This window comes from Haliotis cracherodii, unplaced genomic scaffold, assembly GCF_022045235.1.
Source record: "Haliotis cracherodii isolate W230 unplaced genomic scaffold, xgHalCrac1.p SCAF_17, whole genome shotgun sequence".
Taxonomy (NCBI): domain Eukaryota; kingdom Metazoa; phylum Mollusca; class Gastropoda; order Lepetellida; family Haliotidae; genus Haliotis; species Haliotis cracherodii.
Window position 1 is genome coordinate 25091117 of NW_027266272.1, and position 16649 is coordinate 25107765.

General features: G+C 40.7%; 1 protein-coding gene across 2 annotated transcripts in view; it reads left to right on the forward strand.

Moving 5' to 3' along the window:
• The window catches only part of LOC139465004 (coiled-coil domain-containing protein 93-like), a 57018-nt gene that overhangs the window by 12987 nt on the left and 27382 nt on the right, over window positions 1-16649 (forward strand). For both annotated transcript variants that reach the window (XM_071246663.1, XM_071246664.1), the window contains exons 6-7: window positions 9876-9932; window positions 14019-14116. In XM_071246663.1, the coding sequence (XP_071102764.1) occupies window positions 9876-9932; window positions 14019-14116 (155 nt within the window). The remainder of the gene's footprint in view (window positions 1-9875; window positions 9933-14018; window positions 14117-16649) is intronic.

Genomic DNA, 16649 nt, shown 5'->3' on the forward strand with positions numbered 1-16649 from the left:
AAGCTCTGGTCACTATTGGGATTGTTAAGCACTGGTCCCTAAATGGAATGTTAAGCACGGGTCCCTTTTTGGATTGTTAAGCTTGGGTCTCTATTTGAAATTTTTTAGCACTGGTCCTGTTTAGATTAAGCACTGATCCTTATTTGGATTGTTAAACACTAGCCCCTATTTGGATTGTTAAACACTGGCCCCTATTTGGATTGTTAAACACTAGCCCCTATTTGGATTGTTAAACACTGGCCCCTATTTGGATTGTTAAGCACTGGTCCCTATTTGGATTGTTAAACACTAGCCCCTATTTGGATTGTTAAACACTGGCCCCTATTTGGATTGTTAAACACTGGCCCCTATTTGGATTGTTAAACACTAGCCCCTATTTGGATTGTTAAATACTGGCCCCTATTTGGATTGTTTAACACAGGTCCCTATTTGGATTGTTAAACACTGGTTCCTGTTTGGATTGTTAGGCAATAGTCCTAGTTTAGATTGTTAAGCACTGGTCCCTGTTTGGATTGTTAAGCACTGGTCCCTGTTCAGATTGTTAAGCACTGGTCCCTGTTTGGATTGTTAAACAGAGAAATAAGTGAAATCAACCTAGAACATGCTTGAGTTGAATAGTAAAACGGCACATTAATTTCAGTTGAAAAATAAGTATATGTAGGGAAATGTTTTTTTTAGATTTTGAGGTGGTCATTATGAAATATAAGGAGACTGATTCAAAAGTAATTGTTTTGCACTTTAAGAAGTACCTACACCAAAGAACAAGCACGATACTGATAGTAAATATTTAGCAACATGCATGACACAAAACAGTATATTCATAATCCCAATATTTTGAAATAGAAAATAAATACACTTTTATGTGTGTACCACATTATCAGTAAAATATATTTCAACTAAAATGTGTTGACAAAACACTTTATTTGTCAAACCATGAAAATACGCAAACCACATGTCCATACATTAGAACCATATGGACGTTGGATTGTCACAGAAAACATTTTCAAACAAGCCCTCAGGAAAATAGTTGAATGAGACAAGCTGTGTGGCTACAATGTAGCTATCAGCGTGTAAATATAGAACCTTGTAGGGCGGAGTGAAGTGTAATGACGGCATTATCTCACCTCACACATGGTGGTGTGACGAGACGGATGATAGCCGACATATATATTATGCAAATAAGGCAGGTCACCTGAGCCAGGACATGTGGCGTGTTGCCAGAATCAATATTGTGATCATGTGAGAATTGTGTTGTAGGCGACAGACAAAGTTTTGATGTTTTGAAATTGACATGCTTATTGTTGTATTATTGAAGCAAATAGTTGATATTCAAATATTCTGTATTCATAATTTCCAGACAGTTTGAGCCTATAGAAAATTAATTTGATTCAGCTATTTTTGCAAATAGTTTAATTCTTTCCATGATCTTATATGAAACTGCATTGGATGAGGTGATCATATGAGACTAAAAGTTTTTTCTTTGAATTGTTTCTGGAACAATTTTCTTTCAACACCCCCAGCCCCAGCCCCAGCCCCACCACCCCCAACCCCACCCAACACCCACACACCAAGGGTTTGAAAATGTGCGTCGAGTACCCACAAATTTAAGAATGGGAACAAACAAAAATATATATTGTGTAACTTGTCATTTTACCAAACTGATGACAAGTAATATATAGTTTCTGTAATTATGGTGATTGTAGAATCTTACAGTACAGTACACTACACTACACCATTTCATTAATTAACAGGTCCCTTGAAATTAGTAATTGGGGGTCCTGTGGACTGCACCCGCACATGCACCTGCACACGCACACACACATGCAAAACGCACACGCACACAGAATATAAAGTGGTGGTTCCCTGAGTGTTCCTCAATGGTCTTCATGTCATTCATGCTTAAAATCGGACACTGGGAAATTTTTTTACGTTGGTATAGACAATTTGTATATATGTTTTATTTATTCTTTATAGCAATGTCATATCAAGATATGGAATTTGTTAACATGTAAAAGTCATTTATTTGTAGAAGTCTTTCAAATTCAAAAGATATATATTTTAAGCAAGGAATTATAGGCATTCCTCTTGATTTTAAATTTTGTACTGAGATTGTTGGACAGTTTTGAAATTATCTGTTGAATATTTGCCTCAATGAAATACAACTTTTGGGATTCCTGTGATCTAATCTTATCTGACCAGTGTCTGCCTGACATGCTCAGTAATGTGTTTTGGTTATGATACATGATTACTTACTTATCTCTGTGGCCTTGAAACAATACAGACACCACGCAGTTTGTACTACGTGCCAAGTTACTTATCTGAACTGCGTAGATTTGAACTGCAGGGATAAGAGGTGTCATTTGGTAGAAGTAAACAATTCGCTTTCATATCATAACACGGTTATCATTATATATACCATATTTGACGTTATAAGTGCCCATAGCGCTCTCAAAATTAGAAATAGGGGGATCTTATTAGAATATTATATGGGGGCAAAAAATGGAGTTTAAGAAAAAGCTTTAGGTTTATGCTGACAGCCTGAAATGTTTATATAGGACAGATATATTTTACAGAATTTAATTTCCCATAGTTAAGGGGGCATATAACACATGAGTGCGTATTATACACGAATAAATAAGTCATGTGTACATTGATCAATCGGAAGAGGTGCAACTTGGGATTGATCACTAGCCAATATATGTGCAAATATTGCCATGTGTGCTTATTAGAGTGGGACACTTATTACATCTAATACGATATGCGTATTATGTACGCATTGGAATTGTGAAACTGAATTGGTCCCCAGTAACCCATGCTTGTCATGACCGCTCCAATGAGTATCATGTGGCCACAATGTCTGACCTGGTTGATTGTGGGTCATCAAGGACAGTGGTTAACTTCTGGCCTTCCAGGACAAGGCTACATATCGTGTAATGGCTGCCATGATATCCGTAAGGGCCGGGTACTTGGGTCAGGTGGGTCCTGTGTAGGCCCCGGGTACCCACACGACTACCTGGTACTAGGGCTGAGACGGGTAACTCGGGTACTGGGGTCGGGTGGGTCCTAAGTAGGTCCTTGGTACCCACATGACTACCTGGTACTAGGGCTGAGACGGGTAACTCGGGTACTGGGGTCGGGTGGGTCCTAAGTAGGTCCTGGGTACCCACACGGCTACCTGGTACTAGGGCTGAGACGGGTAACTCGGGTACTGGGGTCGGGTGGGTCCTAAGTAGGTCCTTGGTACCCACATAACTACCTGGTACTAGGGCTGAGACGGGTAACTCGGGTACTGGGGTCGGGTGGGTCCTAAGTAGGTCCTGGGTACCCACACGGCTACCTGGTACTAGGGCTGAGACGGGTAACTCGGGTACTGGGGTCGGGTGGGTCCTAAGTAGGTCCTTGGTACCCACATGACTACCTGGTACTAGGGCTGGGACGTGTAACTCGGGTACTGGGGTCGGGTGGGTCCTAAGTAGGTCCTGGGTACCCACATGACTACCTGGTACTAGGGCTGAGACGGGTAACTCGGGTACTGGGGTCGGGTGGGTCCTAAGTAGGTCCTTGGTACCCACATGACTACCTGGTACTAGGGCTGAGACGGGTAACTCGGGTACTGGGGTCGGGTGGGTCCTAAGTAGGTCCTGGGTACCCACACGGCTACCTGGTACTAGGGCTGAGACGGGTAACTCGGGTACTGGGGTCGGGTGGGTCCTAAGTAGGTCCTGGGTACCCACACGGCTACCTGGTACTAGGGCTGAGACGGGTAACTTGCGTACTTTGGACGGTCGAGTCCCATCTTCCCGAGGCAAGGGAGTTAACTGAACATAAAAGTTCAGTTTCCACCGTTGCCGAACTAGGATGGTATTATGGAGTTACATTTTTGAACCAGCCCTTACTCACACACATTCTCCTGTTTTGGTTATTATTTTGCTAACAAAATCCAATTCTTTCGCTTTGTGTGAAGTCTTTAGCAGAGAGAAGAAACAAAAACTAGCAGTGTACCATATGCTCACAAGCCTGTAGAATTAGCGATGGGGATTTCAGTGTTAGATTGAAGATATACAACCATTGATAACTTTGAGGGTATTTCTTACCAAAATATGTTTATATCAGTTATAAATGTCCATATGTAACGTGCAATTTTCAATTTTAATTAGGTTTAATGATTAAAACAACAACTATGTATTTTTGCATATAAATATATTCTGCACTTTTTGGCAATATGCATAGGATCAGAATTGATTATGCTCGTGTATTTTCTTTGTATATATCAGGTTTTTCTCACAGATCGATGTAGTCCAACTGCTGACAGCTTGCATGTATACGTATTGATCTTTTAGGTTACAGATCGTTGGGGAACCTGTAAACAACATGCACCAGTTAATTTAGCAGTGATCAACCTATATGTTAAGGCCATATGTTATACAGTGTATTGATCAATGGCAAGGTATTATCGCATGTGCACAAGACATGTTGTCAACGTAGTCTGGGCACTGATTGGTCTGATCACTTTCTGGTTTCCCTCTTGCTGGAATCAGGCCATGACTTGATTGGTTGGTTATGAATAGCAGCTACACCAAGGTTAGAAATTGGCACTAGTTCTATAGTCCTTGCCAAACTGCCCAATGGTAAAGGCATCACAAGGGTACCCGCACTGTTAGAAATTGGCACTGGTCTTATAGTCCTTGCCAAACTGCCCAGTAGTTAAGCTATCATAAGGACGAGTAGAAAATTGCCATCTTTAAGGGTTTTGCTATATGTTATCATTATAAGGACTAGTGGACGAAAACTGTTAGTTTCTAACGCTGTACACCGTACAGCCACCATTTTGTTTTCTCTTAGCTGTTGTCAGTATAAGGCTACTTCATTTTTTTTACTTTAGTTTGGGTAGGTCTGAGTGAGTGAGTGAGTGAGTGAGTTAGTTGTGAAACACCAAGAAATATAAAGAGGGTGAATCTGAAATTCAAACCCAATATCATAGGTTTCTGGCAGGCCCTAGGGTATGCGCCTCTGCACAGCAAATTGTGGTCCCTTAGATGACTGGGCCATCCATGCTAAAAAACATGAAAAAAGAAATGCCTTTGGTATTTTAACAGTGTTAGTTGATTCTGTGAGGAAAACTATATGCCAGACAGGGTTAAGAAGTATGTTAGAAATTCAGCCATTTAAGGGTTAAAGTGTAGGATTTTTTACAGTAGAATATATATGTATTTACTTCTATCACAGGGGCGGTGGGGTAGTCGTTGTGGTTAAAGTGTTCACTCGTCATGCTGAAGATCCAGGTTTAAGTTATGGAATGCATTGATCAATTAAGGATTGACTGCTTATAATTAAATTCGACAATGTAAAACATGTTTTATCTACAATAGTTTAACCCAAAACAGTTGCATATATCAAAAAAGACAAAAATGACGACATTGATAAACATTCCAGGTGTAGGAATACATGCAGTGGCATGACAGGAATCAGGTGATCGTTTAATTTATGCACATAACTTGACACGCCTACACAGTCAGTAGCCTCTCAATGGAGAGTGGGATTAAAACAATGTTCATTGGACCTGTCAATTAAGGCAAGAGGCAAAAAGAACTGCAACAGTCAGACTGTAACGAACCGGAAGAAATATGTCCGAGAGAAGGCGAATGTTTCAAATGACATGGTCATTTACTGCGTGATTCAAACATTACTTCCCTGATTATGGTAAAACACAGTTGGAGAAATGCTAGGGAGAAATGAAACCCTAAGACATGAAAGTTGAACCGAGGCGAGCGTGAAAAAAACAGGCGAACGAGCCTGCACGTTTGCTGTTTCATTCATTCTCGGCCCTTGGTTTCAAAGGGTAGTTTGGACAATGAATATGCCTGAAAGTCACTAAATGTCCTGTGCATGACGATACACGTGACAAGAAAGGGAATTCCCTCGACTGTAATATTGGGATTTCCCGACATTCCGCAGTAAAAAAGTAGTGTGCCGCGGTGGGCGTGGCTTAATTTTTAACATTCATTAGGAAATGAATGCAGTAACACGTGACCAATTCAGCTAATCGGAATGCAGGAATTTCCATGCACACAATGAAATTTTAATCATTTATTATTAAAGTAATTATACATTTTATGGAAGAAAATGATGCCTGTTTTATTTGTGTCTTTTGTACTAATCCATCTAACCTAATGAAAGAAAGCAATTCTGATTGTGGATTTTGACTTTGTACAGTCAAATATTGTCAACCAATAAATATAAAAATATTACCTAGTACTGTTTCTGGAATTACTGCATTCGACGTAATAAGCGCCCAGGGCACTCTCAAAGTTAGAAATAGGGGGCTCTTATTAGAATTTCTTTTGGTGAGATTAAAAACAGAGTTGAAAGGTCGTAAATTTCGTGGTTTGTGCTGACAGCATGAAATGATACAAAAGAAAAGTCTGTGCGTATTATACATGACAGATATATTTTCCAGAATTTAATTGCCCAAAATTAATGGTGCATATAACACACGAGTCCGTATTATACACGAATAAATAAGTCTTGTGTTCATTAATCAATCGGAAGGGGTGCTAAGTTGGATTGTTCACAAGCCAATATATTAGCAAATATCGCCATGGGCACTTATTAGAGCGGGGCGCTTATTACGTAATATGGTAAATATAGGAAAAACGTGTGCGGTATGTAAATAAAAGTTCACTGTAGCCTTATTTCTATTTAATATTCAGAGTTATGTAAAGGATAAGAGACAGGCCCAAGGATTAAAGTTGTTGATGAGTGACTGGCCCCATGTTGAGTAAACAATGTTGGGCTATATTTAATGGTTACGCTGTCAACATGACGTCTCAGTTTGTAACTTTCTGTTTCCTCAAGTCACATCAGGGTCGACAAATTAGTGCAACGTTTTCTTTGGAGAAGCAGGTCCCATGTCAGATCTAGAGATGCATGAAGCCTCTATATATTTGTGATGATTGGAGCTTAGGCTGGGACGGGCAACTCGGATACTCGGGTCAGTTGGGTCTTGTAGAACCCGGGTCAGCATTAGAAACTAACACTTTTAGTCCACTAGTCCTTATAATGATAACATATAGCAAAACCCTTAATAATGGTAAATTTCTACTAGTCCTTATGATACCTTAACTACTGGGCAGTTTGGCAAGGACTATAGGACCAGTGCCAATTTCTAACAGTGCGGGTACCCACAGAACTACTTTGCCCCGTGGTTAGTCACATGATATAGAGAATCTCACCAGAGTGTCTTTTGATATCAAATTTATCAACACGAGTTGATAAAAGTGGAAAAATTCCGAGGCTTTCAATTTGTAGACAGTAATTAGCAGTGTCTTCAGTGTAAAAAGTACTGCAAACAGCTTCAGTAGCAGAGCCATTAGTGATGTCATTTGATTGTGACGTCATGGTAACCAGTGACGTCACAAGGGTCTGCAAAGCATTGTGATCCAACTTCATTGCAGCGATATCTACAGTGTAGATATCGCTTGCTCTCATCCAAGCGATATCTCCTGTGGGAGCCAGTTTTGGATGATAAATATTGGTGAATGACAATAACAATAAAACTCCATAGTTACACTACAAGTCGCTAATGTTGGCATTAATTTTTGACTGTTATATGTTTGAGTAAAGATAAGGCTTCAGTTATAGTAAACTACGGTTATAATGAACTCAAAGGGACTTCTATTTTAGTTCGTTATAACCGTAGTTCGTTATAAGCACATATACAGCATAATTGTCGGGACCAAAAATGTAAGTTTGTTATATCCGTCATTTCGTTATAAGCGTGTTCGTTATAACCATAGTTTACTGTAACTTCAGTGTATCAGAACGTTTTATACATACATCTGAAGAGATTTGGACAGGGCTCCAGTAAAAGAATTCACAACTGGACATTTTCTACCCAACCCTTAAGACTTTCAACACATAGCCATCTCTCTCTCTGTCTCTCTCTCTCTCTCTCTCTGTGAACGCCAGGATTTAGCATAAAATCCCTGGTATTAATACAACTTCCATTTAGATTGTAGCATATTAATATTTCTCGCTTGAAATTTAAAAAAAATTTAAATACAATGTAATGGAACCTTCGTATCTGTAGACCAGTGAGTGTACCACTAGGTACAGAGGCTCTGATAAATCACAATGGTTTTAAGAATGTCTTTTTCAAGAACTGTACGCCAGCAACATATTTTTTATGCCCGTTTCCTAAGGTTCATGGAAAGTATGTTCGAAACATAAAAATGTTGATAATGTTGTTTTAGGTTTCTTTTTTCAATTTATTTATTAGATAAAACATGCTCCTCAGTTTTATCCTGCAGATGCAAGTTTTAAATATCATAAAACCCTCGGACATGTGTTGTCCTACCGGTACTCTTACAAAATACATTTGCATCATATATATTTTTATCTAAGAGTTACCTAAATGAATACAATGTCATGATACAATGGATGATGTCACATGCTTCCGTGATCACTGAACTCATCGGTTCGCAGAATGTTGGGAATAACAACCTAAATCAAAGTTATGATAAATATTGATCAACTTTAAAATTAAAAAGCATTCAAACCCACAACCATAGATTTCTGAAGTGCCCAAGGGACGCAATTCTGCTCAGCAAATTATGGCGCCTTAGACAGCTGGGACACCCATGCTCCCTTACTGACTAGAACTTTGCTCCCCAGAACTCTATTCCCCCGTGAAGATTCGGGCTAGAACTTAAATTCAGCCCATGCTTGTAGGAGGCGACTGACGTGATTTTGATTGGTTGATGTCGGGATTGGTGACTTGTACTGATTGATTACATGTAATTATATCCCAGTTGTCCCTGAGAAGAACCAGGTTGGAACTAGTCTGCTTGAGTGAGTGAGTTGGGTTTAACACCGCTTTTAACAGTATTCCAGTTATATCGCTGCGTGTCAGATTAATGTGGGAGAGAAGCCCGAAGTGATGCAGGTCTGAGACATTTACCACTTTGGTGAAACCCACGAATATGGGTATAGTGCTGACAAACCTAGAAAAAACATAATCGGAACGAACTGGGATTCGAACCCACAAACATAGGTTTCTGGTGTGCCCAAGTAACACAACTCTGCACAGCGAATCGCGGCGCCTTAGATGACTGGGCCACCTGTGCCCCCTGAATTACTCTATAGTAACCTTTATCGTAAGAGGCGACTAACAAGATCGGGTGGTCAGACTCGCTGACTTGGTTGATGCATGTCATTGTATCCTAATTGCATTGATTGATGCTCATGATGTCAATCACTGGATTGTCTGGCCAAGATTCCATTATTTACAGTCTGATGTTGCATAGCTGGAATATTGCTGAAAACAACAAACAAACAAAACAAAAGTTGTAAGAGGCAGTTAAATTCAATCAGCTGGTCCGGTTCAGTGACCTGGTTAATTGAAAGTAATTGGGTTTTGAATATTTTGGGGGGTATTTTACGCATTTTTATGTATTTTATATGCTGTGTGTCTGTAGTTCTGATTACATACAGGCATAAGACATAACCCTGGAGTTGAAGCTAGGGAGAGAGCATGGGATGCTCAGGAAATCCCTTTTGCCGAGCAGAGTTGCATCCTTTAGGTGTGCCAGGATCCATTGATTTTGGGTCTTAATCCCAGATTCACCATGATGATAGCCCCAGGTTTGTCAGCATGCATGCTTGACGGTTTCACCAAAGTTAGACCTGCATAACTTCGGGCTTTCCTCACACATCAAGCTGACACACTGTGATATGACTGGAATACTGTTCAAAGCAGCGTATTGTTGTAATATTCTTAATCTTTCTTTCTTATTCTTGAATGAAGAGATACAATACATCCAAGCCACTTTAATGCTTGAACAACATCCGTATGATAAATCTTTTTTTTATTGCAGGATCAAGCATTTGAAGAAGTTAAACCCAGAGCTTTGTCAACAGTTGGGAGTGTGAAGGTGAGAAGTTATACCCAGAGCTTTGTCAACAGTTGGGAGTGTGAAGGTGAGAAGTTATACCAAGGGCTTTGTCAACAGTTGGGAGAGTGAAGGTAAAAAGTTAAACCCAGAGCTTTGTCAACAGTTTGGAGTGTGAAGGTGAGAAGTTCTACCCAGAGCTTTGTCAACAGTTGGGAGGGTGAAGGTGAGAACTTATACCCAGAGCGTTGTCAACAGTTGGGAGTGTGAAGGTGAGAACTTATACCCAGAGCGTTGTCAACAGTTGGGAGGGTGAAGGTGAGAACTTATACCCAGAGCGTTGTCAACAGTTGGGAGTGTGAAGGTGAGAAGTTCAACCCAGGTCTTTTCCAACAGTTGGGAGTGTGAAGGTAAGAAGTTATACCCAGAGCTTTGTCAACAGTTGGGAGTGTGAAGGTGAGAAGTTAAACCCAGAGCTTTGTCAACAGTTGGGATCGTGAAGGTGAGAAGTTAAACCAAGAGCTTTGTCAACAGTTGGGAGTGTGAAGGTGAGAAGTTAAACCCAGAGCTTTGTCAACAGTTTGGATCGTGAAGGTGAGAAGTTATACCCAGAGCTTTGTCAACAGTTGGGATCGTGAAGGTGAGAAGTTAAACCCAGAGCTTTGTCAACAGTTGGGAGTGTGAAGGTGAGAAGTTCTACCCAGAGCTTTGTCAACAGTTGGGATCGTGAAGGTGAGAAGTTATACCCAGAGCTTTGTCAACAGTTGGGATTGTGAAGGTGAGAAGTTAAACCAAGAGCTTTGTCAACAGTTGGGAGTGTGAAGGTGAGAAGTTAAACCCAGAGCTTTGTCAACAGTTTGGATCGTGAAGGTGAGAAGTTATACCCAGAGCTTTGTCAACAGTTGGGATCGTGAAGGTGAGAAGTTATACCCAAAGCTTTGTCAACAGTTGGGATTGTGAAGGTGAGAAGTTAAACCCAGGGCTTTGTCAACAGTTGGGGGTGTGAAGGTCAGAAGTTATACCCAGAGCTTTGTCAACAGTTGGGAGTGTGACGGTGAGAACTTATACCCAGAGCTTTGTCAACAGTTGGGAGTGTGACGGTGAGAAGTTATACCCAAAGCTTTGTCAACAGTTGGGATTGTGAAGGTGAGAAGTTAAACCCAGGGCTTTGTCAACAGTTGGGGGTGTGAAGGTAAGAAGTTATACCCAGAGCTTTGTCAACAGTTGGGAGTGTGACGGTGAGAACTTATAGCCAGAGCTTTGTCAACATATGGGAGTGTGACGGTGAGAACTTATACCCAGAGCTTTGTCAACAGTTGGGAGTGTGACGGTGAGAAGTTAAATCCAGAGCTTTGTCAACAGTTTGGTGTGTGAAGGTAAGAACTTATACCCAGAGCTTTGTCAACAGTTGGGAGTGTGACGGTGAGAACTTATACCCAGAGCTTTGTCAACAGTTGGGAGTGTGACAGTGAGAAGTTATACCCAAAGCTTTGTCAACAGTTGGGATTGTGAAGGTGAGAAGTTAAACCCAGGGCTTTGTCAACAGTTGGGGGTGTGAAGGTAAGAAGTTATACCCAGAGCTTTGTCAACAGTTGGGAGTGTGACGGTGAGAACTTATAGCCAGAGCTTTGTCAACATATGGGAGTGTGACGGTGAGAACTTATACCCAGAGCTTTGTCAACAGTTGGGAGTGTGACGGTGAGAAGTTAAATCCAGAGCTTTGTCAACAGTTTGGTGTGTGAAGGTAAGAACTTATACCCAGAGCTTTGTCAACAGTTGGGAGTGTGAAGGTGAGAAGTTATAGCCAGAGCTTTGTAGCAGTGAGAGAATTGTGGATCTTTAGATCACTTGCAAATTTTTCGCACACAAAGTGATCAAGTTGTTTGTTACCTGGGCCTCATTCTACAAAGCGACCTTGGTGCTGACTCATTGTTTTAATTAGGGGAGTTGCCAATCTCATTGCAATCATATCTTATGCATTAAGGATAAAACACTCGTCCACGGTTTGGGTTGAAATTGTAAAACCTCAAGCAAGGGAAAAGGCTTATGAACTGTCTAAATGCAAGAAATACCAGAAAAAATAAGAAAGCATTGGATACCTTGCAGTGAAACAATATGTTCCAGTATAAAAGGATGCCAATAAATGCAAGAGGAAGACCACATGCAGCATGAACACAAACTGAAGTGATGACATGTAAGATTGAACAACCTCTCATCACCTGCCCTGGTGGCTCAGTGAGAAAACAGTGGGTTACAATACTTAATACGATATGTGAGGTTGCAGGTTCAAGATTCCTGTCACCTATAATCAAAACATTTTCATTCTAGTCTTCACTTTTAAAACATTGGACATTTGAACACAAAGTGCAAACTTCACCAGGCCTTACAAGGACAAAGTAAAACCTCATATCAGGTCTTACTAGGAAAAAATAAAACTTTATACCCAAGATGAGGTCTTACTAGGAAAAAATAAAACCTTATACCCAAGATGAGGTCTTACTAGGAAAAAGTAAAACCTTATACCCAAGATGAGGTCTTACTAGGAAAAAGTAAAACCTTATACCCAAGATGAGGTCTTACAAGGAAAAAGTAAAACCTCCCAAGAAGTTATTAAAAATAGCACCATCCAGGATAATGGTCAATATCTGTGATAGGTTTATGATGCCATAATTTACTTCTCTGCGTGAAGATCTGATGACAACTCCACAGAAGGTCATGTCAGGTGAACAATCAAAATGAGTGAGTATGGTTCTACGCCACTTTTAACAATATTCCAGCAATATCATGGCGGGGGACACCAGAAATGGGCTACACACATTGTACCCATGTCGGGATTCGACGAGCGAACGTTTTAACTACTAGGCTACCCGACCGCCCCCAATCAAAATGAAGAAAGCAGGGTCAGCTTCAAAACGATTAGGCTTCATTTCTTTGCCAGCTCGAACAGAACACAAATACACCCATGGGTGTAGATGGTGTGGCACTCAGAAACAACAGGGTCTATAAACTATCCATGACAACATAATAGTAGGCTTTATGTTTTTTATTTGGAACTACCCTGTAACATTTGTTTCTGAGATACAGAAATCAACTTGTGTCTGAATGTTTCACTTGCTCGTACTGAGAATTAAGATGCTGACTGGCTGATTTTGAAGTTCACCTGATGCGACTGCCTGGAGTGAGGTATCAAATTGGATTAAAAAGGCCTGATTTTAATGAGATATGATCTTCACAGAGCAAAGATCACTTACAGGCCAGATCACCTGATCAGCCAGTGAGGAATCCAAGATTTGCCCAGACTGATCCAGTGCTTCATACTCCATTCCATCTCAGGATGGTCAGCGCTCAATCCCCGGCTGCGTCACACCAGAAGACATTAAAAGATGGTACTTGTTGTTACCCTGCCTGGCACACGGCATTAAGGGGCTAAGGCAAGGACTGGTCGGCTGGGAGTCAGTATACTGTGTCAGAGTGGGGTATTCATGTTAAACTGCAGCATGGTATCTCAGTGGGCTAGCACTATAAATCGGCATCAGTCCTGACTCGTACAGGCAGCCACACACACGTGCATGCACGTTGCTATATAAGTGCAATAATCTTGGACGCACGTTGAGCCCCATTTCACCTCACCTCACCAAACCATCTGATGGAAGTCAATGTTAAAGGCCTGGCATTATGATTAGTTGTGGAATGAGGCTCAGCTAGCGTGGACAGATTTGTCCAGAGAAAAGAACCGTAATCGACGTAATAAGCGGCCAGGGCGCTCTCAAAATTTGAAATAGGGGGCTCTTGTTGGATATCATTTTGGTGAAAAAAAACAAAGTTGAAAGATAAATTTTGTGGTGTATGCTGACAGCCTGAAATGTTTATATACGAGAGATATATTTTTCAAGGATTTAATTGCCCATAATTAAGGGTGCATAAAACACATGAGTGCGTATTATACCAAATAAATAAGTCTTGTGTACATTGATCAATCGGAAGGGGTACTAATTGGGATTGTTCACTTGCCAATATATTAGCAAATATCACCAAGGGCGCTTATTAGAGCGGGGCGCTTATTATGTCTAATACGGTAAGTTACATTTATTATGTATGGCAGGGGTGACTGGGTTGTTTTTGCTACAGGATGCCTACAAGCCCCAGCGGCAGTATCGACGCAGCGACACCGCCAAGCTTAGGGACGAGGAGACGAGGGTCCACTCGACACTGTTGGAGTACGGGAGGTAAGGATAGAATTATTTTTTGTTTAACACCAAACTATTCCAGCTATATGACAGGGGTCTGTAAATAATCACGTTCTCACTTCTGTCATCTCAATCTGTTTAATATCATTCTGGTTACTGTAAGTTGGGATTTAATTCTTTAGCATTATTCCACTGGGGTAGTTGCCATATTTAACAGGTCATTTTGGAAAAGCAGTTTATTATTGTCATAACTGAGATTTGGGCGTCAAGGGACCTTAAACAGTTACCTTAGCGTATTGCTATTCTGTGTCGTCATGGTCAATTAGGAGATAAGCATACATGTAGAGCTAAGTTACCTGTAGATTTAACCCCGCTAAATTGAATTTGGAACCGAACGCGTAGCGTGAGGTTTCAAATGTTTAATTTAGCGCGGTTGATGCGGTGATGCGGCCGTCAAACCAGCTGTTTCAATCAGAAGGGGTTTATTGTGATTTAATAGCCTCTGATTGACCAATCAGAATCGAGTAAATTCCAAATTCATGGTAGAATGTAAGTCATTACTCTACAACTCACTGGGTCCGGAGAGGCTCACTAAGTAAATGAGTGAGGGGTCTGACAACCATTTCTCCTAACTGTTCCCATAAGCATTCATGTACTGGCCAACCGTGAAGATCCGGGGTAGAACAGGTTTCAGCAACCCATGCTTGCCGTAAAAGGCGACTATGCCTGTTTGTAGTAACAGGCGACTAACGGGATCGGATGGTCAGGCTCACTAATTTGGTTAATGCATGGCATCGATCCAAATTGCGTGGATCGATGCTCATGTTGTCAATCACTGGATTGTCTGGTCCAGACTGGATTATTTACAGACCGCTGGGATACAATGACATGCATCAACCAAGTCAGCGCACCTCTTACGACAAGCATAGTCGCCTTTTACGGCAAGCATGGGTTGCTGGAGACCTATTCTCTTCCCTGACTTTCCTGGTAAAACATTTGAACTTCGGCATGTATGTTTCTCCTTATCATGTCTTCATATTTGGTTTAAATCATTTGAGTTTAGTATTAATGACGAAACTGTTTGAATAACAGCACTGACAGCAACTATTAAAAGTGTTTGTATATTTTGTCATAATGCTGACAAATTTAACTGCTGACTACATACCAAGGTGAGCTACAGTGTCGTGAAACTATTTTCTTCTACCCATCAAAGCCCTATCTGAGGTAGAAGTTGAAAGATAAATAGTAGGTTAGAAAATAACACAATTATTCAATTGAAATCATGATAAAAATTTGTATGGATTTTATGAAAATCAAACCATTTGAATAAGCATTGTACTCCAAAAATTACGCTAAGGAAGGGTTTATTTTGTAGTTCACTCCAGAAGAGAAAATCCCACCTTTGCAGACCTATGTATACATCATACAGTTCTTTGTTTGACCCAGTTATATATATAACGATTACACTGTAGTGTTGTAACTTTTTAAAAAAAAATATTCAACAGCTGGTTGACATTTTTGGATCCTGTGAACAGGTCACCATGACCCTAGGGATCTACCAGTTATTGGACAAGGTGAGGTGAGGTGAAATGGGGTTTAACGTCGCGTCCAAGATTATTGCACTTATATAGCGACGTGCATGTACGTGTGTGTGTGTTTGTGTGGCTGCTTGTAGTAGTCCGGACTGATGCCAATTTATAGTGCTAGCACACTGAGAAACATGACACAGTTTAACATGAATACCCCACTCAGACACAGTATACTGACTCCGAGCCGACCAGTCCTTGTTTTAGCCCCTTAATGCCGAGCGGCAGACAGGGTAACAACAAGTACCATCTTTTAAGGTCTTTTGGTATGACGCGGTCCGCTCTCCGGGCGAACGCTCTACCACAAGACCACAGAGGCGGTCTTATTGGACAAGCTTGGGAGAAGCATATTTCATGGGTCACAGAGAGACAAACACATGTTCTTTTTCACAACACATACTTTTTTTATCATGTCGGCGCTTGAGAAAAAAAAGGTCATTCCCTTATGTACACTTCATAAATTAAATTAAATTAAATTAAATTAAATTAAATTAATCAAATCAAATCAAATCAATTCAATTCAATTCAATTCAATTCAATTCAATTCAATTCAATTCAATTCAATTCAATTCAATTCAATTCAATTCAATTCAAATCAGGGGCGGTCGGGTAGCCTAGTGGTTAAAGCGTTCGCTCGTCACGCCAAAGACCCGGGTTCGATTCCCGACATGGGTACAATGTGTGAAGCCCATTTCTGGTGTCCTCTGCCGTGATTTTGCTGGAATATTGCTAAAAGCGGCGTAAAACCATACTCACTCACACTCTCAATTCAAATCAAATCAAATCATATCAAATCAAATCAAATCAAAAAATATCCCACTGTCCACTTTGTAATTGCATAAATGTGCTTTGACCATGATCTATATTACTATACCGGTCAAGGGATCAGTGTGCACATGATTTCATTCTCAGCTCCCAGGGGAGTATACAACCCAAGCAGCCTGTCAGGTACAAGAAGGTTAACAGTGATATTAGCTTCTTACCCT